At 43.5% G+C, this 27204-nt stretch overlaps 1 protein-coding gene across 4 annotated transcripts in view; it reads right to left on the bottom strand.

The window, feature by feature from the left end:
- ASAP1 (ArfGAP with SH3 domain, ankyrin repeat and PH domain 1) overlaps window positions 1-27204 on the bottom strand; it is a 407759-nt gene that overhangs the window by 303269 nt on the left and 77286 nt on the right. For all 4 annotated transcript variants that reach the window (XM_017499205.2, XM_017499197.2, XM_037728520.1 and 1 more), the window contains exon 3: window positions 10929-11055. In XM_017499205.2, coding sequence (XP_017354694.1) covers window positions 10929-11055 — 127 coding nt within the window. The remainder of the gene's footprint in view (window positions 1-10928; window positions 11056-27204) is intronic.

The following is a 27204-nucleotide window of genomic DNA, read 5'->3' as shown; positions in this document are numbered from 1 at the left end:
CTCGGCCTCCCAAAGTGCTGGGATTACAAGCGTGAACCACAGCGCCCAGCCTAGAGTAGGCTCTTAACAGCAGTGTCTGCAGATTCTGAATTTGTTCAAACTCTTACACACAAAATGCGCAAGGCTTGGGATATGATGGCACTGACTTAGCAGCATTTTATTTATTGGAAGGCAGTGCATTCACTTGCCTTGCTATGAAAAATATTACCATTATTAAAGCAGTAGCAGCACCTGCTGGGCCAGCAGTGAGTGCTTATTTTGATTGCACTTTGTGGAAATAAGGAGTATCTAATTTTATGTAAACGCTATTAATGTGAATAAACATTACAAGGAAAAGGAAATGGGCATCATAAAAAAGTGATTAATGAAACACAAAGGAAGGCTCTCCACATTTCAAAACAGTGAAGACAATCTAATTTTATTTTGTGTGTAACTGGGCAGTGAAGAAGCTGTTTGATGGAAGTAAAGCTGTTAGTCCTCACTGGACCTTTAAGCAGGCTCCCTTATTTAACACTGAGGAAAAAACCAATCAAAACAGAAATTTTCCCAAATAGAGCCAAGTTGCCCTGCCTGGTCTTCCATCCATCCTGGGTATCCATGGAAAGATTATTCAAAGCCCACCATGCCATCACTTTGGATTTAGTGGCAATGGGATGTTTCTTCTCTGGCCATACCCTATGTGGAATGCTGATCTTTCCTTACCATATCAGCAAAGCTAAAAGAAGGCAGCACAATGCTCTGACCACAGTCATTCCAAGTATCCCAAATGAATACAGAGCAGAAAGGATCAAGGGGAGGTGAGACTTGCAGAGGGAAGGGTAGAGAAACTAACATCTTCCAAATGTCACTGAGTGCCAAGTATCTACCTCCTACTGGTTCTCCCAACAGCTGTGAGGTACCATCATTTCCATTTAACTGTCATGTCAATGAAAAATGAAGATGAGGCTAGAAGAACTGGATCTAGTCCCAGATTTGCTGTGTGATCTGGGTATAAATGGTGTGCTTTCCTATCCTCCTACTCTCCTCTGAGGACCACCATCACCCCCAGGCTGAAGGGGAGGACTGAGCCCCACCCATCACATAAGCCCCTCATCCTGGCCAAAGCTGAGTGGAGCAAAGGTGGTCTCCTGACCCAAGTAGGGTCAATCCAATCCTCCTTCCCAGATATGCCTGCCCCAGAATCAGGCAGACACCAATGTGGTATAGGGCACTGGAGCTGGGAGTAATTTAGTGCCGGAGTTACCATCATCTACCATTTGCCCCAAAGAGAACACCCTCATTTTGTTTCATTCTTGCCCCTCATGTTCCATAAATCCTTCCAGTAAGTCCCCATTTTGTTTTAAGCAATGTATTTTGTTTTGCTGGGGGAGGGGAAGGAATCTGTTACAACAAAACAGCCTAACACCTGGGTTTTCTGGGCCTCAGCTTCCTCATCCACAAAAAGAGCTGGACTAGATGGTCTCTAAGGCCTTTTCCAGTTCTATAGCACGTGCATCATAATAACATAGTCATCACTATACTTACAGCCCACTGCGTGCTGGGTGCTATACCAGGCACTGGAGACATGGCAAGCCTGACCCTAGCCTTTGGGTACAATGCTACAGAAATGCAAGGTATCCAGGCTGTTTTAATAATAGAGCTAAGAAGAGCTTACATTTTCCTCCACCCAAAACGCATCTGGCAGGGAAACGGATGGCCTAGATTGACTTACCCAACTCTGCTTTCTACAATAGTTGGTGCCAAAATGTAGTCGTCTTTTGGGCTTTACCACCTTTTCCCAGCTTGTAAGTGGCTAAATTGGGTGCTGTCTTATCAAAGGGACACATATTCCAGTTCTTTGGGGGAAAATTATACCATAGCTCAGCATTAAAATTCAGTTCTTACATAACTGACCACAAACAGTACCATGCCACAGGGCTGTTCAGACAAGGCTCTGGGCTGGAAAGAGCCTACTGTGAAGTACCGGATTCTGTTAAGACCAAGTAGAGTCAAGTGCCTCCTGATCTGACCTAACTCCTGCCCACAAATAATTAAAACTCATTTTACTGACACTGAAAACAAGGTATGAAGCACACAGAAATGAAAATTCAAGGAGAGATCCCTTTTGCTTTAAGGCTCCTGCCTCCAAACCAAAATAGAATTCCTCGTGGTCTCAGTGCTTCAAGCTGTAATCAGTAAAGCACACAACCTAGCTGCCATGCTCTGTACCAGTCAGAGCATAAATGTTTCACCTCCCCACAAAAGACCACAATCAATCAATTATGCAAGTACATAATAGATACCTGCATTTATTATGTAACAGAGAAAACAGCTCATTACCCCAAAGCCCCAGCAAAAATCAGAAGGGGCAGCTTTGACCAACCAATGGAGGGGACTCAACAAGTGGGGTGTAGAAGCAAGGAGAAAGATTACAGCAATGACACAAGGAAGCATGGGCAATGCAGTTGCACTGGTAGAGCCCATCAGGCTGGCCTGGGTCAAAGTTGGCAGCACTGGTCACTGGTTCCCTTACTTCAGAGAGTACAGGGCCCACTAAGGGCTGACTATACAGTTACACTGAGTTGACAGTCTGCTTCAGTTCAAACTGGCTGTGACCATGACCCACCATGGTCAGTGTTTGGTGTTGCCCCAGTCCCCTCTTTGGTTCCATCTGTGCCTCCCCAATCTAGGTCCTTGATGTTCACACACCTGACTTCATCTCTCTGTCATCTGACCTCATGATTCACCCTTCAAAAATGAGTCTATCAAGTCTCATCTTCTCAGTTACACATGTAATGGTCTAATGCAATACTACAGGGCAATAGCAACAAGGATAATAAGAACAATCATTTATAGAGCATTTAGCGCACCAGGAACTGCTGTAAGCACCTTACGGATACTGACTCACTGAGAGGTAGGTACTTATCCCCATGAGGAATGCAGGACACAGTAAGGCTCAGTAACTTGCCCAACACACGCTAGAAGTAATAGGGATGCAATTAACCTAAGAAAGAGAACTTCACCCTCCTCAACCCAAATATTGCCACTGGTCCTCAATACAGAGCAGTCCTGCCCATCTATCTCTCCCTTGACACCCATAGGGCCATGCATTACCAACACATTAGGTCACTTGATGAGTGCCTTCCATGCATTGTCTCCTTTAATACTCAAAAAGCAATGCCATTTATTTATCAAATGGGAAAACATAGGCTTAGACATGAAGTGATCTCTAGCCCCAAACCTTACTCATGCTTAAAAAATACATGAGGAAATGGCCAAGACCAAGATCTGGCTTTAGTCCCTAAATGACTAGGTTACATAATATGGAAACCATCTCTCTGAGGCTCCCTGGACAAATAGACAATAAAGGTTTTAAAGGTCTGCATAGTGTTTGAACATCCAACACCACAAATGGCTTCTAATGAAAGGCTCCTAGCCTGACATCAGGGAAGTCTACTGTGGTCTTGCACAGCATGACTTCTGAGACCAGGACTTAATGTCAGCAGACCGGGCGAGCAAGATCCTGTTCCAAACTTATGGTTTACCCTCTACTCTTTCTACCTAGAAGCACGTTCCACAGAGTGACACTGGGGAGGACTCCCATATCGTGTATTGCCTGTCCCCACAGCCCTGTTAAATAGCAGAGTGCAAAGAGCCCTGAGTTGGGAGTTAGCAGCCCTGAATTCAAATTTCTGCATGGTTTCCTTCTCATCTTTGTGCCTCAGTCTCCACCTCTCGAAGCAATAGGACTAAACTAGTTCTGGTGGGTCCCATCATTCATGAGGTTTCTCCCATGGAGATACAAAGCCCTTCTAGGAAGCCAATCACCTGAATGAGGAAACACTGCTTTCCCACTTTGCAACTGGCAATCCATGCATCTGATCAGCAGAAGATAATTAGTGCTACACCACCGAGCTGATGCATTTCAGCCAAAAATCAAACACATTTGGCATGAGAGTTATGCCAAACCAAGTTACTAGCGGTGTCCACTAATTTCTCTGCAAAGCAGCTATAGGCCCCCATCACAGCTTTCACGAACCTCTTGGAGATCAGGCTTCCAGGCTAACAAATCTCAAACAGATATTCTCCAAGGTCCCTTTTACCTGGACACTTAGCAATTCCCTAAATAACTGACACCTAGCAAAAACACATGGCTGTTGTATGGCCAGGAAGCTGGAAGCAGAGAGCCAGAGAGCCCTGCAGAAACTGCAACTGAGAGTACTGATTCTTTAGCCAGGGCTCTGGGCAGCTCATAGGCAAATGAGGTTGGGTCAATAGTCCAAGAGTAAGCATGCCAGAGGGAGCTGGAAGCAATAGGGTCATTTTCACATCTGTCCAGTCCAAAGAGGACTGCTGGCAGCACTGTCTTTGATGACAAAAGGCAGAGATTTAAAGAAAGGTCCAGCAAGAGGTCTCAGAAGAGTAGAGAAAAGCAACTGTCTTTTCATTTTTCTTCCCTCTCCCAAACTGTTTCTCTCTAGCACTAGAAATCAAATAGAGATAAGAAAAATAATTAATAGATGCCTTTCTCATGGGTCTTGCAAGGCAAAAAAACCTGGCAGACGGGAAGCATAAAACACAGAGAAATACAGAAGAAACAGAATAGGTTTTCAATGCAGAGATTCTGCATTCAGAGCCCAAGTCTACCATTTACCACTGTGTGAGCTTGGACAAGTCATTTAATGTCTCTAGCCTTTGTATACTCATAAATAAAGCAATAATAAGAATACCACTAGAATAAGCTTTTATTGGATCATAGGTATAAAAAATGTTTTTTAAACCCTGAAGATGAATTTGAAGGTGTGTCAGGCAGTTCCTGTGTTGTTATAAAGGAATATCTGAGACTGGGTAATTTATAAAGAAAGGAATTCTGCAGGCTGTACAAACATGGCACTGGCATCTGCTTGGTTTATGGGGAGGCGTCAGAGAGTGTTTAGTCATGGCAGAAGAAGAAGTGGGAGCAGGCACATCACATATCAAAAGCAGGAGCAACAGAGAGAGAGAAAGTGGAGGACCCAGACTTTTAAAAAACTGGAACTCATGAGAACTGAGCAAGAACTCACTTATCATCAAGCGGATGATGATGATAATCCATTCATGAAGCCTCCACCCCCTGATCCAATCACATCACACCAAGCCCCACCTCCAACACTGGGGATTATGTTTCAACTTGAGGTTTGGAGGGGACAAAAATCCAAACCACATCAGAAGGACAAAAAGCATTAGTATGGAATATCCAGCTAACAGGTTTGTGCCGTGTTTTAGAAAGAGCATGAGTTCCAACATCCAAAATTTCCTTCTCCCTTTCATTCTATGGACAGATACATACACTCACGGACCTTTGCTGGTGCCATCCAGACAAAACTCATTGTAAGTACCCCCAGACTGGGTCAAAAGTTTGGGCCACAGCCTTGACTTCTGTGTGAAACAGAGCATTATGGGAAGGTTTGTTTGCCTTTTGTTGTAATATTTTCAAGAGGTCAAAGACAGAACCAAACATACTTTCTTTACCTTAAGCAAAAGCATAAATCTTGATTTTATCTAAATCTGTCCCGAGTTTTTTTTTAAGACTATAATCTCCTTGGGGGTAATTAATGGGCTCCTTAAGTTTAGCAGCTGCAATATACAGTAGCACTTCCTATTAAGTTTACCAGTTTTCAAAATTTAAGAGGTAATGCACTTGCATTCTTAAGCAAGGAGAGCTGATAAACGAGATCAGATGTCAAGCCCTGACCACAGAATTCCCATGTGTAAGATTCCACAGGAAAACACTTAAGGACCTAACAGTATTTATCAGACTGATGACCTCTATCATCAGCATGGAAGACACCCAAAAGCATGTCGATAAAGGCTGAAACTTAAATGGAAGGTGAGGAACACAAACGAAGTCTGACTGGCATGCAAGAGGACTCGATAAATCCCAAATCTGATACTGGTTGTATGACTTGGGCAAAATATTTAACTGCTGTAATCCTGTTTCTTCATCTATAAAATGGGGCCACTGATAATAGTAGAATGAAGAAAAGTATTAAATAATAGTATGTACAGGGTTTGCACATAGTAGGAATGTTACTGTTATGAGATAGATCTTGATACTGAATCTACATTCCACATATTCATTCATTTCATCAAACATTTCTGTCTTCAGAAAGAACTGAACACACCATGTGAATAAGTTTAAAAAAAAAAGCCTCCAATGCCAGACCCACATTTGACTGACAGCTCCCTTAAGAAAACTTTTAGACTGCATTTCTTGAGGACAGGGTTCTTCATCATTGTATCCCTGGGCCTAGCACACTGCTGGGCACATAAAAGGCACTGAACAATCCGTATATTGAATACATGGTAATTTGAGTGATTTCACTTGTATTCCTAGGATGAACGTTCTATACTATTTCCCTCCCCTATGAACTGCCCCTTTCTACCCTGTTAGGAGTTTTAGCCTTATTTATTTATTTCTTAAAGACCACTAGCTTCGCCATCATACAATCCAGATAACCCCAATACCTCAGGGGGACTTGGAAAATGGCTTGTATATAGCAGGGGCTCCCCAAAAATGTGTTGAACAAATGCTGTTCATGGATTATACCCAAATGAGTTCCCATATTTAAATCTGAAAACTCATATCCAAATATATGAAAGTACAGGGAAAAAAACAGTATATTTAAATATCACTATTAAGAACTCTCTGAAATACAAACATGAAGAAACACTAAGCCTCCAAGGAACTTAGGCACCTGTTTAATGAAACCAAAACTTGAAAGTGCAATGACAGCAAAGTCTCCTATGTTCCCTACAAAGCCACTGAAATATGTTTTGTAGACACTTAGAATACCTATTTTATGTCTTAAATGTTTTAAGATTTCTAAACTCTGGGTCCGGAGTGGTGGCTCATGCCTGTAATCTCAGTACTTTGGGAGGCTGAGGCAGCCGGATCACTTGAAGTCAGGAGTTTGAGATCAGCCTGGCCAATATTGTGAAAACCCATCTCTATTAGAAATACAAAAATTAGCCAGACATGATGGCATGCAATTGTAGTCCCAGTCACCCGGGAGGCAGAGGTGGGAGAATCGCTTAAACTAGGGAGGTGGAGGCTGCAGTGAGCCGAGATCGCACCACTGCACTCCAGCCTGGGTTAGTGTGAGATCCTGTTTTAGGGGGAGAACAGGGTGAGACTTTTAAACTCCAATTTATTTACTAACCACTTGACCTTAGACACAAATCATTTCATCTTTCTCAGCCTCGATTTTCTTTCCTATAAAATGAAGATGATAATTGTCCCTCTTTCAGAGAGCTCAAATGAGAGATTAAATGTAAGCATTCATCCCATGTGTCTACAGCAGGCCTGGTATTGAGCAGCTGCTCAATAAATGGGCAGAACTTGCCTCCTTCATTGCCACTAAATTAAAATATGGCCCAATATAAAGTACCCAAGTAGACCTTCATTTATCATGTTAGACACTCTCTCCTTCAAAGGTACTAAGTATTAGCCACTCTATGGCTGTCCCTTCTAATGTCTGGGTCACAGTGGTCCTAAAATGCCTGCCTGCTCCTGTTTAGGGAAAATGCTTATACTCTCCCAGTCAATTACTTGTAACTTACAAATGGTCATGAGTAAAATGGCACATGTCAGTGTGCTTTCATTGCTGAATAAATAAAACACTGGGATTTTGCTTAGAAAACACGCACATACCAAGACAAAACCTTAGCAGAATATCAGCTGATCCATTCCTGCCTCCCCAAGGCAGCCACTCACTGTGTGCCAGCCAAACCGTGACCCCCATAGCCATGTGTAACACTTTGCCCCAAAAGGTGAAGCCAACTGGTAAACTCCTTTTTGCCTCTTCTTACCATGTTTATTTATTTATTTATTTATTTTGAGATATGTTCTCTCTTTGTCACCCAAGCTGGTGTGCAGTGGTGTGATCCTGGCTCATTGTAATCTCGGCCTCTCGGGTTTATATGATTCTCCTGCCTCAGCCTCCCAAGCAGCTGGGACTACATGCATACGCCATCATGCCAGGCTAATTTTTTTTGTAGAGATGGGATTTCCCTATGTTGGCCAGGCTGGTCTCGAACTCCTGACCTCAAGTGATCCACTTGCCTCAGCCTCCCAAAGTGCTGGGATTATAGGTATGAGCCATTGTATCCAGCCTTTCCTATCACATATTTCTGATCTACCGCCCAGAGTGCTCATCACAGATATATAACTAAAAGCACCAACATCTGCATAACACACCACATTCTTTACCAAGCAGACATAGTTAAGGGGAGAGTGTGGGTTAATTTGGGGCTCCAATCCTGGAGATCTAACAGTTTTTCAGTTGAGCTCCATGTATGTTAATCAGTGATCCAAAGAGCGAAAAAGGTCATAAACAAACAGGAAGGTACTTACTAGTACTAGGAAAATATTTTTTTAAAAAGAGAATTCCAAGTTACCCAAATTAATTCCTATTCCATCACCAAAAAGTACCCAGAAGTTCTCTTCCTAAGAATAACCACAAAATAACAAAAGCCACATTCTTAAAGTTTCCAAATATCTCACTTGTGAAGCATATGCCAACAAAATTTTGTGGTATGCCCCCAAAATTTTTCTTTTATTTTGAGCGTGGTAATCTTAAGCCCATTTTTAAAAAACTGAATTGTGATCACCTAAGATATTGTAATAAGGCACTACCTGCATATATATAAGCAGAGAGGGAAAAATTAAAATTCAACAATGGTAGTTATCCATCAGTAAAATAACCTAAAGTGTACCTGTTACATCTATGTAAAACAGAGACCAACCTCAAGAATTAAAATATGCAGACTGGAGACAATGTTTTCCTGACCAATACCTTACTCAAGCTCAGAGGAATTATAAAATTATTGTGCCATACTGAATGAAACATTTACTGTTATATTTTTGAGAACATGGGTATCATCAATGCACTGTAACATGGTATTTCGAACTTCTAGCCTGGTTCCAAGTTCGTAGGTGACCACACTTGCATTACAATTAAATCTATTTTTCTATCTAATCTTACAAAAGTATTTCTCATTTAAAAAAAAAAAAAACTGCTTTAATTGCTTTTAAATTGAGTAACCTTAAACTAATAACAACAGCAACTGCTTGTAATTTAACATTAACCCTCTACTCCAGGATTGCTGCAAAATATGTTCGCACACCCCTACAAACAGCATCACCAAATACTTAACTTTATCACACCCTTCACAAACAGAACACAGCAACACTATCTGAATGTGCAGGAAGAGAACGTTAAAATAACTGACAGCTCTATTAGCAGGCACTAAAGAACTCATCTAGAAGGAAAATAACCGCTCAGTCTAATCAATGCCACATCCTTAGAAGTATATACAATTAGTACAGAAAGGGAATGCAAAATGCTCCTATATCAGCATGTTTCAATTTATTAAAATTAAGTGAAGGACAGACCTATGATGGGGTTCAATGCCTAGCAACTCTGTTTAATGCCAGACGAGTGTAACAGACTGGCAGTTCACAAAGCCGAAAAGAAAAAAATCCATTTACCTCTGGTTTTCAAACAAATCTAGTTAGGTGCTATTTCTCCATCCGCTTCACAACTCACTCCCATCACCCAATACTGACTCCAGAGAGAACTCTGGAAGCATGCCGAATGACACATTCAGTCACAGCACCAAGCAGGCAAGATAGGACCCAGCACTAACAGAAGTCTCTCCCCTCTTAAAATTTAGGATCCCTCTACTTCTGAATCCCAGTTCTACCTGTGTGGAAACATGAGTATCAAGCTCATTTCAAGAGCAGTCAGCCCACAGAAGCCCAAGCTTCCCCATATTACAGAGGGCCGTCCTTGGGAGGGGGGTGCTTACATTAGAAAGAGCTGCCCAGACCTCAGACAAACCAGCCACAGCATAACCCACCCAGGGAAAACCATCTCCCTTCCTACCTTCCACCCAGTGTTGCCTTTTTCAGTTGAAATACGTTTGCCTTGTTTGAAGGGGAGGGATGCTTTATGGCACTTGATGATGCTGAGTTCCAGGGCAAATATCCTATTTTTATCCTGGCCCCAGAGGCTTCTGCAGCTCCTTGGCTTGCAGGTTCCTCCTTGCCCATGCCACTCTATCATTAATTCACTGAAAATTCTAAAGAAAATCCATTTGGCCTTGGCCCTGCCCCCACACCCCCACCCACCCGCAACGCTTTCCTGAAGGGTCTAGATAAGTGCAGCTGTCTGACTATAGCCTTGGGCCTCCTGCGTCCTCTCTGGGTAGTTCAAGCTGGCTACATCGGCCTCAGATGTCCCCGCAGGAAGGTCCTGCTGGCGCAGCAGCCCTGCGCCCTACCAAACCCTCTGGGTTAGGGGAGCGGGTGGGAACCTATGTGCACAGATCTCTTTCCATCTGGGCTTCAGGCACCAGAGGCTAGCAGGGAGGAGTGCTGGAGTGGAGACAGTCCCAGCCTGAGTTCTCTCTGGCTCCTTTGGGATTTTTCCACCGGCCCTTGCCTTCGCAGCTACGCCTGCCTGGCCCAGCCGGGCCGCTAAGAGGTGCGTTCACTGCCCATCTCCCTTACTGGTGACCTTGGCTGCGCTGCTTCGCCTCTGTGCCCTCGGTGGCCTGACGCCACCTACCTCAAGGGTTATAGGAGGGTCACGAAGATGTGGAAGCGCTGAACAGTGCCTGCCAGGGAGAGGACTTCCCTCTTCTGCGCCCCCCCGGAGTGCCCACAGCTCGCTCAGTCCTCTCCCACCTCCAACCCCCAGGCCTTACACCCCGTAGGACCCCGGAAAGGACGGGGGGATGGGGACGGGGCCGTCGATCCGACGTCCCTTATTCACCCAGCGACTCCTGGAGGGGGTGTGGCGCCCCCGGCCCCCACGTCCCCTAACTCGCAGCTGCGAGAGGAGACCCTCCCGCAGCGCAGCGGCGGCAGTGAGCGCGGACCGCGGGATCCCGGCCCGACCTACCTCCTCCAGCAGGGTGACGGTGTTCCTGCAGTTGTGCAGCCGCGTGGTGAAGCTGGACGTGGTGGGCGAGTTGTAGTCTTCGGTGGTCTCGGCGATGAACTCCGAGACAGAGATCTGGTCCGGCATCCTGCCGGGGGGACGAGACACAAGCGGGGGCGGGGGGTGAGTCACGGCGCAGGCTCCCGGGGCCGCTGGCCGCCCGGCGGCTCATGAACCCCGGCGCGCAGCCCGCCACCCGCCGCCCGGCCTGGCGCGCGGCTCCCGTCCCCGGCGGCGGCGGGAGGGAGGGATGGAGGCGGGCGAAGGCGGGCGAAGGCAGGCGGCAGCGGCGCTCGGCGCGGGGCCCTTCAAACTCCGAGCCGCGCGCGAGGCAGGGGGTTCTCTGGGACCCGCCTCCCTCTGCTCATGCCGGCGGCAGCGGCTCTTCAGCGGCGGGGGAGGGGACGCGGCTGCGTGTGGGGTCGCGGCGAGGGTCTGGGCTCCGGCCGCCCGCTGAGGCGTGCGCGGGCTGGGCGGCTCCGGCGGCCGGCGCTGCCTCCTCACATGCGCTGACAGGCGGCGGCGCGGGCCAGACTGAAGAAGCTCAGACTCCCGCGGCGGGCGGGCGGGCGGCGATCGCGCTGCAGTCACGGGGACAAACAAGGAAGTGTTCTGCGCACGCGCGCCCCGCCGCCCCGCCCCCCCGCCTGCGCCCCGCCCCCGGGCCGGCCCCAGTCCCGCCCCCGCCCGCGCAATGCCCCCGGGGCCTGGCTCCGACGCTGCTGCTCCCGACCCCGGCTGCGCGGCTCCGGAAGCCCGAGTGCCTGCGCCGCCCCCGGAGCGGGTACTGCAGCGAGCTCGTTACGCGAGCGTTTTGCAAGGGGACCCAAAAAAGTTGAACGTGTTCTTTTATAGTCGCGTGTGGGTGCAGGAAGCGAGGCCCCGGGAGAGCCGCCTCCTACTGCAAGGGCCGCGGACCCCGCAAAGGAGGCGCGGGCGCAGGGGCGGCCTCCCGGGTCCGGGGCTAGCAGCTGCCCGCTCGCCCAGCTCCCGCCCTCCTAGGCCGCCCGCCAGCCCCTTCCCTCTGCAGGGTACGTCTCGCCTCTGAAAGGCTGGTTTTGTGCAGTTGCTTTAGGTCGCTACAATGCAGCGTGAAGGCGAATGAAGGGTTTGGGGTTTAAAAAAAATAATAATTTTCTAATCTTTCATTTGCACTTTTTCGTTTAACCCGCAGGAACACCGAGGGTCAGGGAATGTAACAGGTATTTCCGAGCTGCAAATGGTATTCGACGCTATGCGGATGCCAAATTTCGGTGGAAAAAGTACCAACAGATACCTCACTCTTCTGTCTTGGCAATTGGCTAATTTTAAAACTAGCTGAATCTACTTAGTCCGAAGAATCCATTTAATTTCTCGCCATTCACTGCGAATGAAATTGATTTAAAAGAAAAAGAAGGAAAAAAAAAAAGCTAGGCCTTTGGGGCCACAGGATTGGTACCTGTAGTTAAAGTCAGGAGAGCCTTTGATAGCCTTAGCGTGGAACGCTGAGCCTCTTCTCCCCTACACACACACACCACGCCCTACCCTTCACCCCCGGAATTGGGCTCCTGCCATCTTGCACTGTTAAGCCTCAAATCCGTTCTCTGGTTCTTACCCCTGACTACAAGGGAGTGCCCCAAAGCAGGGATCTTGTCTAAGCCTTTGGCCTGGTACAGAGAAGCAGGAGAGTGGCTGTCAAAATACATCACTTCATTAACTCTGAAATATTTACTAAGCACCAATTTTATGTCCTGGAGATTGAGTAATGCCACGGCCCCTGCTCTCAAGAAGCTTACCTTCTAGGATGGAAATAGACAACTCACAAATATATAAAGTGGAGTAAATATAAGAAAGTGAAGGAATCGCTATAGTATAAAGAATCTGCAGAGATGACTTTGCTGACAAGATGACATCTTGAGAAAAGAATGACAGGAGTAAGTCACCCAGATATCCTGTTGTCTATGGCATCTTGGGCCCTCAGTTGCCTCACACGAAAGCAAAAGATAAGGACACCAACCCCAGGACCTGGCTGTTCTGTTGAGTTCATTGGTGATGGATGAGAAAGTGCTTTGTGCACAGGGAAGCCATTAGAAAAGTGTGAGATGTTCACCTCCCTCTATTGGCTGTACTCAACCTGCACTGTGCCTCTAGAGATATGGTCATCGATGTCCTTTAAGAGGCCATGTTTCAGGTAAGCAAGTGTTCAGCTGACTAAAGGGAGAATTTTGTAAGGGGAATGTACATAAATAAATATTCTTCCCTGGCAAAGGGAATTGAGAAATCAACTTCAAAAGACATTCTTTAAAAAATTAGTAAATAAATAAACGGGCACCCACTCTGTCCTCATTAGCACTTTAAAAGCTTGGTTTGGAGCCAGGCACAGTGGCTCACACCTGTAATCCCAGCACTTTAGGAGGCCGAGGCGGGCAGATCACTTGAGGTCAGGAGATCAAGACCAGCCTGGCCAAAAACCCCATCTCTACTAAAAATACAAAAATTAGCCAGGGTGCTGGCATGTGCCTGTAATCCCAGCTACTTGGGAGGCTGAGGCAGGAGAATTACTTGAACCTGGGAGGCAGAGGTTGCAGTGAGCCGAGATGGCTCCATTGCACTCCAGCCTGGGCAAAGAAGCAAGACTCCATTTCAAAAAAAAAAAAAAAAAGCTTGGTTTGGGACACACCAGGTTTGAAGTTTTCTAGGGAGACAGCCAGATGATTATAGCAGGCAGCTGAAGATCCCTACCTGGATGTCACTTGCTCATGTGTCGTAGTTGACAGAACATGGTCTTTTGAAGTATGAGCTACCCAGGAGAAAATCCTACCATCTTTTCCCCACATACTAACCAAGTCACCCTGCATCTGGAAAATCTGGAAAATTCTGTGACTTGGAACAAATATGGCCCATACTAATTGAGCTAATTAAGCTCTCTGAGACTCAGCTACCCCACGGAGCACTGAAAACACACAGTACTTAGACTTCACTCCAAGAAGCCCTTCCTTCCTCTAGGCTGGAAACAAATTCAGACTTGAATTCTTGCATTTATTCCATCTATTCCAAGTAATCTTCTTGTACCTGTCACCTCCACTGGGCTGGCAGTTCCTTTCGTCTTCTTTATCTGGCATTATAGTAAAGAATCAATAAACATGAGCTGTTATTGAAAGCCAAAAGTCAGTGTTTAATTGCCTCAATTCCAAGAGGCCCTGGGTTCCAGAGTTTTCTCTCCTAGTAATTGATGCTGTCATCTTGGGCCTTAGTGCTATTCTTTGTAAAATAAAGGGGTGGGTGTGTCAAAATGACCACAGATTCCTCTCAGCAGGAGCTGATTTGTGTATACACTCAGCTCTGCGGATGCAAAAAAGAAAAATTATTACAATAAGCTAAGCTAACTGCAATGGTAGACAGCTGGGGATTTCTTTCTTGACTGAATTCACCAGAGACTCCAAACTGCTGCCATCAATTGCTGTTTCAGTTTCATCTGAAGATTATGTTATGTATCTGCTCCTCTCCCCGTCTCCCTCGGCCAAGAAAGGAATAATGTCACAATAAGATATTGTGCTCCGGTAAGTATATACCTCCTCAGACTGGTCTGCAATTACAGTTTCAAAGGTTCACACCTCTACCCACCATTTCTGGAGTTCATGGGCCATAATCCTCTTTAAATTTGAAACTATGCCTCAGTGAAAACCATCTGCACCTCTCATTTTCTCAAATACTCTGAAAACCATTCCTGGATACCTGAAAGCAAATAGAGACTGACTTAGTCAAAACTTAAACGCTGGATTTCTTTGTGTGGAGCTGCCCCAAAATATACACATCCTCTCCAAAGCCAGGAAAACGTGCGTACACACATACTTATACTTGTGTGTACCTGGCTTTATATAAAGCAACCATCATCTTTGTTGTCATCATTATAATAAGACTGTTGAGCCCCCTTGTCCTCCTCATGCCTGCCTCTCACTCTGAGCACTGCTGACTGAGGTAACACTGTGATTATGGCAGAATGCACTTTGTCTCCTTGAAAAAAAGGCAGCAGGAACAGTGGTGGCTTATTCTTCTGAACAGCGATGGCGCTACCGACCCACCTGCCACCAGGGAACTGGCTTTCAGTTACATTTCCAGTTGCAGACCTCACTCTTGTCCATCTGTCTTATAACCAAGGGGGTGCATTTGCAAGATGACTGACCAGAAGCCAGAGGTGGGGGGTAAGGGTGGGGAGTCAGGGGTGCTGTCTGGGTCCAAGAAGCCACAAGGAGCTCTTGGTGCTCTGATCTGCAGTGTTAGCTAGTGACAGCATTCATCACAGGCCCCAATGCCCTCATGGAACAGTGACAATGGCTAGAGTGGGAAGGGAACACACTTTTTATTACATGGACCTGAGCTTAAATCTCTACTTTTGTCGATTAGCCTCATTTTCTAAACTATGTTTCAGGTTATTATCTGAAATGAAGTGAGAAGATATGGAAAAATAGGCTGATACATAGTGAATAATCAGCCAATGTGAATTCCCTTTGAACTCCCTTTTTGTGTGAAAGATGACTATAAATACGTCTGCTTTCATTCCACGACTCAGATATCTCTAAATTAGTCACTAGGAGGAGGAAAGAAGAAGGAGAGGGGAAGGTTGCACAGTATTTCCCAAAGTCTAGAATCTCAGATTTGGGAATAAACAGTTTTCAGAGATCTCTCTTATTCTCAAAGTATCCCTTGTTAGATCAGCTCCATTAGTGATGGCTTGGATTTTGGAAGTAAATAGATAATATCTAGAGTCAAACTGAAAGAATATCAATCAAGTTCTGAGTTAAGACCAACTCACTAACATAAAATAAAAGCCATTTTCATCCAACACAATCCCTGTAAAGAAGGATAATCTGAGCAAAACAACTTCTAAAGGATGATGGTACGGGGCACTTATTTTGTAGGAGCATGAATTATGGGCTGATTCTCACATAAAAAAGACAGGCTCTGGCCTCTGCCATGAAGCAGCTACTAGACATTGTTAAAGCATTTCTCTTCTCTAAGTCTCAGCTTTCATGTCTATAAAATGGGGCAATGAGAGCCCCTATCTCAGTGTTCTGAGAATTCAATGAGCTAAGGCATATAAAGTGTTTAGCAGGGTCTCAGACATCCTAAGTAGACAATTATTTTTCCAATATTATTACAGGAACTTTGAAAACCTTATCAGGAGATAGAAGTTATGATATTCTTGCCAGGTACAGTGGCATACACCTGTCATCCCAATTACTTGGGAGGCTGAAAGGTGGGAGGACTGCTGGATCCCAGGGGTTTGAGAGCAGTCTGGGCAACATGGCGAGACTGGATCTCAATTTTTTTCAATAAAAAAATAAATTCTGATATTCTTGCCAAAACAAAATATTCACCATGACCTGCTATGTACCAGACACTTGGCTAAGTACAGAATTTAGAACACATTTGCCCTTCTTTAAGCCTCATAACAACTTTATGAATTAAGCATACTGATCCCAAATTTACCAGAGAAACCTAAGGCTGCTGAGGTATAGAATGCTACTTTCTCAGCTTCCATCGGGAGCCAGGTACTGCATTGCTTGTTATATATGTAATGTCTGAATTCATTCATATAACAGTCCTGAGATATAAGTATTACAATAATGGAAACTGAGACACAATAAAATCTCACTGCAAGTTAATGTCCCTGAGCCTGGCAGACTCTAAATCCAATGCGTTTTCTCTGCCTGCAAAATTGGTCTCTTTACTGTACTGGGTATAGTGCTACTTTGTTAGATACAGTATTTTTCCCAGCCCAGGCAACCAAAGAAAGTATCCTTATTTCACTTGACAACTTATGGATTCATTTTCTACCATCTTAATGAAGTGGTGGAGGAAAGGAAAGCACTGAAGGAGCAGGAGGAGGGAGGGCTGTACTTGATTCCATGTTTTACGCTGTTAGGCTCATGTTGCCATAGTCTACATAAACTAAAGACTGCTTCTTTCATGTTCTTTATATGAGTGCTTCCCAAGTGCACTCAGCAATTTCATATAATAAAAAAAAAGGACTATTCTAGTCCCAAATGTACTTAATTCAATTTAAATACTCCAGACAAAACCACTAGAGTTTTCTGTTAAGAGGAGAACATGGTTTGTTTGGAGACAAAAAACTACTCTGTTCTACCTCCCTGTTCCTCTGATGGAAGTAGGAAGAAAAGAGGCAGAATCGTGGGAATCCAGAAGACATGTAGTGTAAATATCAACTGAATGAACTCAGGGATGTATTTCTGTTCAGTCCTATGAAAAAATATCGTGTGCTTATTATTATGTGCCCTGTATTATCCTGAGTCATTGCAGGCGTAAACTCACTTAATACTTGCAGCAACAATATAGAGCAGGCACTATATTAGTCCTGATGTTATATGCGGGGGAAACCTGAAGCTTAGAGGAAACCTATCAAGTAGTGGAGGAGGACCCAAGTAATCTGATTTCACAGCATATGTGATCAGCCACCATACTCTGTTGGCTTATCAAAGACAGTGCATAGGTTAACAGTCCCAGGATGCTTTTTCTGTTGGAGTATATGCGTATGTTTTTTCCTTCTGGGGAACTCATTACAAGCCCAATTCAAATGCAAGCTTGATCGGTCTAGAGCGCACTTGCCTTGTCCCATTCCTCCAGGTGGGATTAATCTTGATGTGGTATTTGCTGTCAGCTTCTCTCACTCTGCCTTAAGCAGCTGGAGGATATTGGCATCATTCAGAGGGAGAAACAGAACTTCCTCAGCAACAAATAGCTCTGTTAGCAGAAGGGCTTGGCTCTGACTCATCTCTTGCTTGAGCTCAGGAGTTCGAGGCTGCATTGAGCTATGATTGCATCACTGCAGCTCAGCACTCCAGCCTGGACAACAGAGCAATTCAGTCGCAAAAAAAAATAAATAAAATAAAAAACACACTGGGGTCTGTAGGGGGTATAATAGGGGAGGGACAGTGGGGGGTGGGGAGTTGGGGAGAGATGGCATGGGGAGAAATGCCAGATATAGGTGATGGGAAGGAAGGCAGCACATCACACTGCCACGTGTGTACCTATACAACAGTCTTGCATGTTCTTCACATGTACCCCAAAACCTAAAATGCAATTAAAAAATTGAAAAAAAAAGGTTACTATAGAAAATTTTATGTTATGTAAATTTTGCCATAATTTAAAAAAATCTTTTAAATGTTTTCCAAAAAAGAAAAAACAAACAAACCCCAAACAAACAAACACCTCGTATCTTCCAACTGAGTATCCTACGCTACAGAGTCCCAGACTACCAATCCCTGACAACATTCAGGAACTAAATCCTATCCATGCCTATATCACCTACATCCCCCAGGAATTAAAGCAAGGACAGACGATTCCTGGAGCCCTGGGCTTGGCCTTTTACAAGTACCATCTCCTAAAATCTTCCTAGTAACCTAGTGGGGTAGTGTATTTTCTGCAAGAGAACTCAGAGATATGCACAGTCTGCTCAAGCTCAACACTTAATAAGTGGAGAAATGCTATTCAGTCAGTCTGAATCCAAACCGTGTAGGCTTTTTCTTCTCTAGGAAGGCACTGCCTAGTTGGAGTCCCTTGGGGGCCCCCAATAAATGTGTTTTGAATTGAACTGTCTCCCTTTTATGACCTATATCATTTCTAATATAAGTAAAACAACCTCTAATGAAGAAAAATCACAATGTTTTATGGGATTCCTAAAAACTTGCAACTTGCAATCTATAGGAATGAGGGATTTAAAATCTTACTTGTTTCTGAAAACGTAACATACACCAGAAAAATGAGAAAAACGTAACAAAACATCCAGGTTTCTCTTTTTCTTTGATGAATTTAAGTTGAGTTGATCACCTTAATGATGCCCAACTTCTGTGCTATGTCAAGAATGAGAACGTGCCTCTTTTATGGCCCTCTTCAATGGTACCATTTTCCAAATATTTGTATTTCTCCAACTAGACTGTGAGCCACCTAAGACCAGGGAGGGTTTCTATCTGCTATTATAGCTCTAAAGCCCCCAAGTGTTTACGAGATACTTACTGAATAGATGGAAGGAAGAATGAATGAATGAATGAGCAAAGATTTGTAGCGGGAGGGATATGAGAGGAATTAGGAGAGCTGGCGAGATCCAGAAAAGAATAAGATCTACAGAAGCAATCCTGGTTCTTCGAGTTGCTTTCATTATATCATTATAAGCAATAAAAGCCAGAGAGAATTTTAAGGATCATGTGCTTTCTAGACTTTTCATTTTTTGGATGAGGAAACTAATACCCAAGCAGTTAGGTGACTTGCTCAGTGTTCCCTGACAGATTTGTGGGAGCTGGACCAAATGCCAGGTATCCTGGTTCCCAAGGGCTTCCCACTTCACATTTCCCAGTTACACTTCAAGGATGGGATTAAAGAAACTCCCATCTACAACAGATTTTGTTGTCTTGGCATCACAGTATCAAGGAATGCCTATGCACAATTGTCTATGATTTAAAAATAACAACAGTATAAAGTTTGGAACAACATCACTTAACTGACATCCCTAATTTGGGGCAAGAAGGCTGTGCCCCACGGTACTCACCTAGTTGTGATATTTTTCTAAGCACCCCGCCCTTTACCCAGGGAAGCTTCCCAGCACATGTAGAGTGTAGGTCAAATTTCTCCTCCTCTCAAGTCCAGTTGACTATTGTGACTGACATAGCTCCTTCTCCCTTGGTCATTTTCAGAGCTGAGATCCAGATCAGAGCCTCCTGAGTCTCTAAATACATTCTCCGCTGGGTACAGAGGTATTAGGAGTGAACCAGTCAATTCCGTTCTAATCCACAAACAGTTATTAAGCAGCTTTATAACCTTTCTAGTGGCTAAGAGTGTGCGATCTGGATTCAGATTACCTGGGGTTCAATCTCAGCTCTGCCATTTCATAGGATTTGTTACTTTGGCAAGTTATTTAATTTCAATTGCTTTACCATTAAAGGGAAGATGATGGTAAGACCTCTCTCTTAAGGTTGTTGTAAGATTGAAATGAGATAATCCGTGCAAGATGCTTAGCACAGTGCCTGGTATATAGTAAGTGATCAATAAACATTAGCTACTAATATCACTATTTACATTCTAAACAGGTACTCTGCTAGATTCTTGAGGAGCCAAAAATACATTTTAAAACATAAGAGACAACTTCTGTCATCAAGGAGCTCATATGTAGGCAAAAATACTGGTTTTCAACACAAGTGACGGAATGTTCAAATACTTTAAACAGAAAATAAAGGTGTATTTTAAAAATGTGAGCACTTTTCAAAGCTGCTGGGCCTCTGAAATACTACTCCAAAAGAAAAATTTGATAAATGATAGCTATTTGTGACTTTAACACCAAGATGTTTGTGACATGGCATGCCAAGGAGGTCAGCTCCTTTTCCTCAGCCAAATAATTTCACCTCCCTTGGCCTCATTTTCCTTGTGGTTAAAATGAGCAGCCTGGGGCACAGGCTCTCAAAGGTCCCTTGGCAATAGCATCCTGTAACTCGGTAAGTGTTTTTTTGACATCAGTGTGACTACCAACCCCAAACACCAAGAGGTTTCCAGCTCTGCTTCAAAAAGCCAACTGTCTAGAGGTCTTCTGTCTGGGTTGGGGCCCCCATTAAGGATACCCTATATTACATTAATCTGTCACAGTATTCTCTTGTTGCTTTTCAAAAATATAATTTCACCTGCAATGTATTTGAGCCCACATAACAATGAGTTGTATCATAACAGGATTTTTCCATAGCCATGTCAAATGTAGGGCATTGCTGCATTTGAAAAAGGAAAATTGCCCACCCGCTGCAGTTTTCTTCTTAACATATGCTATTCAGTTAACATCCTTTTTCAATGTGAACATTCCAAATCACTCTAGGGGCTCAAATTTAGCAAAAAAAAAAAAAAAAAAAAAGTCACTACAATTGCTAGCAAACCTTCTGACAGAGCATCCAGCTTCTGTTCCCTATTTTCTGTTTTTTTGTTTTTAAAAAATTAGGTTTTTTGCTCTGGTCTTAGATGTTGAGACGCATTATACAAACTAATTTATAAAAATGCTATATTTACATGGACAGCAGAGAACTTACTATTGATTGGCCCTGAATACTATTTTCAATATCTTGGGGGGTTTTGTGCGAATAAACTGGCTTTTCTCCCTATGTTTGGGTTTAAGATTAACTTTCATTTACTCCCAACTAATTTTAATGTCTCGAAATTATCAGCAGTTCAGAAAGATCTTTAGCACACTGACTACACTGTCTGTCTGCCCTACATCCCCTACTTGTAGGAACTACTCCTCCCTGACTCCAGGTAATTTTCTAGACTGTCAGTCATGTAGCTACCTTCCCAACTGAAGGGCTGGACCCAGGCTGTCCAATCAGAGTACTCCAGACTCCTGAAAACAGCACTGATGAGTACTGTAACCAGCATTTAACTCAAGCATGGCCAACCAGAATCCTTTATGAAGGACTGTTACAGATGCTAGGGTACAGAGAAATATGCCTCTTCTCTCTAAGGTCTAGCTCAAAAGACTTAGTAGGCCTTCAGCTACTGGTGACCATCTTTGCCATACATGAGAGAGCTGGCCTAAGAATCATTATAACCAAAAGATGGCAAGAGATGGGGGAGAGTCCTGGTGACATTGTTTGAACTAGTGTATCCACAAAAATCTATACCATGCCTAATGCTGGTCCAACCCTTGGACTTCCCGGCAATGTGAGCAGCTATACTTCTTTCTTAGGGTAAGCTAGTCTGAGTTGGGTTTCTACCACTAAAACTGAAAAAGTCCTGGCTAATCTTTTCCTGGGTTCCAGTACCATCTTCACAGTTACTAGATGTATTATCTTAGGCAAGCTGTTCACTGCCTTAGAGCCTCAGCTTCCTCATCAGTAAAATGGGGATAATGATATCTACCTCAAAGGATTGCTATAAAGAATCAATTAGATAATATACATAAGGAATTGGAGAAAATATTTTCAAATCATATATAGGTTGAGTATTCCTTATCTGAAATGCTTGTGACCAGAGCGTTTCAGTTTTTTAAAAAAAATATTTCTGGAATATTTGCACATATATAATGAGATATATTAGGGATAGAACTCAAGACTAAACATGAAATTCACTTATGTTTCATATAAACCTTATACACAGAGCCTGAAGTTAATCTTATACTATATTCTTAATGATTTTGTGCAAGAAACAAAGTTTGTATACAATGAAATATTAGAAAGCAAAAGTGTCAGTATCTCATGTTGGCATTCACAAAGTTTTGGATTTGGCAGAATTCCAGATTTTGGATTTTCAGATTAGGAATTCTCAACGTGTATTTGATGAAGGTCTAGTATCCAAAATATTTAAACGTTTGCAACCCAACAATAAAAAGGCAAACAACTAATTTAAAAGTGAGCAAAGGGGTTGAATAAACATTTTTCCAAAGGTATACAAATGGCTAATAAGCACATGAAAAGATGCTCAACATAACTAATCATTAGGAAAATGCAAATCAAAAACACAGTAAAATGCCACTTTGCACCCACTTAGGATAGCTATAATAAAAAAGATGGAAAGTAACAAGTATTGTCAAGGATGTGAAGAAATTGAAACCCACCACACATTGATGGTAGGAATGTAAAATGGTGCAGTAGCTTTGAAAGACAATTTGGCAACTCCTCAAAAGGTTAAACCTAGTATTATCATCTGACCTAAGAATTGTATACTATTATGGACTAAATGGTGTGTCTCACCTAAATTCATATGTTGAAATGCTAACCCAATGTGATGGTATTACAACATGAAGCTTTTGAGAGGTAATTAAGTCATGAGGGTGGAGCCCTCATGAATGAAAGAGTCCCCAGGCGGGGTGCAGTGGCTCATGCCTGTAATCCCAACACTTTGGGAGGCTGAGGCAGGGGGAGGGGTGATCACCTGAGGTCAGGAGTTCAAGACCAGCCTGGCCATCATGGTGAAACTGTCTCTACTCAAAATACAAAAAATTAGCTGGGCATGATGGTACACGCCTGTAATCCTAGCTACTTGGGAGGCCGAGACAGGAGAATCGCTTGAACCCAGGAGGCAGATGTTGCAGTGAGCCAAGACCATACCATTGCACTCCAGCCTGGGTGATAGTGAGATCCCATCTCAAAAAAAAAAAAAAAAGAGAGAGAGCTCTAGCTATTTTTCAGCCATATGAGGACACAGTGAGAGGTCAGCAGTCTGCAAAGGGAAGAGGGCCTAACCAGAACCCAGTCATGCTGGTACCCTGACCTCAGTCTTCTAACTTTCAGAACTGAGAGAAATATATTTGTTGTTTGTAAGCCATCCAGTCTATGGTAATTTGTTATACAAGCCTGAACTGACTGAGACACACTCCTAGGTATATACACAAGAGAAACAAAAACATATGTCCACATAAAACCTTGCCCACCAATGTTCACAGCAGCATCATTCATAACAGTCGAAAATTGGAAACAGCTCAAACATTCATGAACAAACAAATGGATAAACAAAATGTGGTATGGCCATGCAATGGAATATTATTCAGCCATAAAAAGGAATAAAATGCTGGCACATGCTACAACATAGATGAAACTTGGAAACATTATGCTAAGTCAAAAGCCAGATACACAAGAGCACTGTGTGATCCCTTTTATATTAAAGGTCCAGAATAGGCAAATCTATAGAGACAGAAAGCAGATTAGGGGTTACTAGAAGCTCAGGTAAAGTAATAAAGTGCAATGATTACCAGTAGGAACAGGGTTTCTTGTGGGGAGCGACAAAAATGTTCTGGAATTAGACCATGGTGACAGTTCTATCACTTTGTAAATATACTAAAAACCACAGAATTGTGTATATTTTGTCATTTGTTTGTTTGAGATGGAGTCTCGCTCTGTCGCCCAGGCTGGAGTACAGTGGTGCAATCTCAGCTCACTGCAACCTCCGCTTCCCAAGTTCAAGTGATTCTTCTGCGTCAGCCTCCCAAGTAGCTGGAACTACAGGCGCACGACATCATGCCTGGCTAATTTTTGTATTTTTAATAGAGACAGGGTTTCACTATATTGGCCAGGCTGGACTCAAACTCCTGACCTCGTGATCCACCCACCTCAGCTTCCCAAAGTGCTGAATTGTATATCTTAAAGGGGCAAATTTTATAGTTATTATCTTAATTTTAAAAATAACTACTATGGTGGTAAAGATAGAAGGCACACCCTCCCTGTTAATGACAACTGTAATGGCTATAATTTAGTATCTACTGTATACCAGGCCATTTATATATATGATTTCATTTAACCCTCACAGCAACCCTACAAAGTAGCTATTACTCTCCTCATGTTTCATAGATAGGAAATTGAGACTCAGAGAAGTTAAGTGCCAGACCCATGGTGCTGAAATGATTAAGTGTTGGAGTTAAGATTCAAAGAGAAGCCTATCTAATTTCAAAGTTCAAGGCCCTTCCACTACACTGCACTCTCTGTACAAATGGTACTCTGCTGGTGTGGCAGGGCCACTGGTTACGTACCTACTCTCTGGTCTCCCCTTCTTCAGTAACACAGCCCCAGTTTGATTTGGGGCAGCAATATGTTCAGCTAAAAGACCCATCTTCCAGCCTCCCTTATAGCTGGGGTGGCTGTATGGCTAAATCTAGCCAGTGAGATGTAAGCAGAAATACTATGTAGGACTTCTGGTAAGTGCCTTAAAAAAGAGCTAACACGGCCGGGCACGGTGGCTCAAGCCTGTAATCCCAGCACTTTGGGAGGCCGAGGCAGGTGGATCACGAGGTCAAGAGATCGAGACCATTCTGGTCAACATGGGGAAACCCCGTCTACTAAAAATACAAAACATTAGCTGGGCATGGTGGCGCGTGCCTGTAATCCCAGCTACTCAGGAGGTTGAGGCAGGAGAATTGCCTGAACCCAGGAGGCGGAGGTTGTGGTGAGCCGAGATCGTGCCATTGCACTCCAGCCTGGGTAACAAGAGTGAAACTCCGTCTCAAAAAAAAAAAACAAAACACACAAAAAAAAGAGCTAACACAGCTGGAAGAGGACGCCTGTTATCCTTCCTTTCTCATTCCATCCGCTGCCTGCTGTAATGTGGTTGTGATGGCTGACACTCCAGCAACCATTTGGGATCCTAAAGCAATATGATAAGGACAGTAGAGCCAGAGAAACAGAAAAGGCTTGGGTTCCTGATAACCACGGAGGCACTGACCAGCTTTGAACTACCTCCAGACTTCTCTGGTCTGAGAGGGAAAACAAACAACAAACCTAATGTTATTTGGATTTTTGTTGGTACACAGTTGAAATCTAATCCTAATTTATACAATGGGCCTGTGAAAATGCTGAACCAACTAAGGATGTATGAAAACAGCTTATGTCAGAAGTGGTCAGATTAGAAGTATTCTGCGAGTCATTTTCCCAACAAGTCCTCTGTGTTTTGGATTGTATATTTAAGAGGCTTAGGGATCCTACTGGATTATTCTGAAGACATGCAACAGGCCTATTTTATGAAGTTATAGAATCACTGAAAAGACTGGTCTCAATCCACCAAGTATAGGCATTATATTTTATAAGCACTTAAATTTCATCTCAGAAATTGTTTCAGAAATACAGCCAGAGAGGAGCCAACAGGCTCCCACAGAGTGGATTTCTGAAGAAGCAAATTTATTTACAGAACCCTTGCACAATTTGGCTAAGGGAGAGGAGACAGGGCAGATTCCACACAGGAAGGAAGATGATAAAGCTCTAAGACTTCTTTGCTTTAAAATCAATGTTCTGCCCAATCTCTCCAGAGCGATCATTTAAAATTCCAGAATTATGCTCCCTGCCAAACAGACAAATGGCAGTGGGCTTGCCACAGCTGAAACAGAACCCCAGCTTTGTTGTTTATTTGTTTACATAAAATAGATGTGATCCTTACCAGTGTATTATCTATACCCCAACAGTAGGCTGATACAGTACTGTTGGGTCAAGAGTGGCTTTTCTTTGGTTTTCCTTCTTTCTCATCACGGTTCTTTAGAATTCAAGCCACAATGACGTAAGTGAGGATGAAACATTTGCAGGAAGGAAAGATTTTTTTCAGTTTTTTTCTGTAGCTTGATATATCTAATTTTATATGCACTATGGATGGCTAGAGCTGGTAACCCACATATTCTTTATGAGGGCAAAAATCTTGATTTTATTTTCTATTGTAGGCTGTTGCCTGAGAGAGAGAATTCAAAAAAAATACATTACAATCCTTTCTCCAGACCTTGGCTGGAATTTTTACCCCACTCTTTCCTTTTATCAGAGAGCACACCCATGTATGAGGACATATGGATACAGATAGACACATAGACATACACACACACAGACACACACACATAAATACACACACACACATAAACACACAGACACATACACACACACACATAAACAGACACACACACATAAACACACACAGACATACAGATATACATACATACAGACACACAGACATACACAGACATACACACACAGACACACATAGACACACAACACACACACAGACACACACATAAACACAGACATACAGACACACAGACATAGAAAGACACACACACACAGATGCACACAGACATAAGCACACACAGACATACACAGACACACACACACACCACACCACACACACACAGAGTCTCATCTTTTCTAGAAAACAAGAGCCAAAAAAAAAAAAATCACGTAGATCTCCATTCATTATGAATTCATTATGAATGGGGTTTTTTTGCATACAAAACCTATGCATTTTAATCACATGTGGACCCTCTTACATCTGACTTGCTCCCATTTTCTCTTACTATACTCAAAATTCTAACAAGTTTGGTGAGCTAATTTTTAGACCTTCAACAAACTGAATGCATCAGTTATGCTGGGAATAGTGAAAGGGGGCTACAAGGAATGGAGGAAAATGTACCACCACGAACTAGAAATTTACGAATACACCATTCCACAAAAAAATTAATTCTAAATACATGGGCCTGCTACTGAGTGAAAAAAATTCTACCTAACCAATCCCAACCTCAACTAGTAAGTGATATTCAAAATAATAAACCTGGCCAGGCGTGGTGGCTCATGCTTGTAATCCCAGCACTTTGGGAGGCCAAGGAGGGTGGATCACCTGAGGTTGGGAGTTCAAGACTGGCCTGGCCAACATGGTGAAACCCTGTCCCTCCTAAAAATACAAAAATAGCCAGGCATGGTAGCATGTACCTGTAATCCAGCTACTTTGGAGGCCGAGGCAGGAGAATCACTTGAAC

The sequence above is a fragment of the Cebus imitator genome, unplaced genomic scaffold (genome assembly GCF_001604975.1).
Source record: "Cebus imitator isolate Cc_AM_T3 unplaced genomic scaffold, Cebus_imitator-1.0 Scaffold13, whole genome shotgun sequence".
In the NCBI taxonomy this organism is placed as follows: Eukaryota; Metazoa; Chordata; class Mammalia; order Primates; family Cebidae; genus Cebus; species Cebus imitator.
The sequence above is the reverse complement of the archived record's forward strand: the minus strand, read 5'-3'. Positions and strand labels throughout refer to the sequence as shown.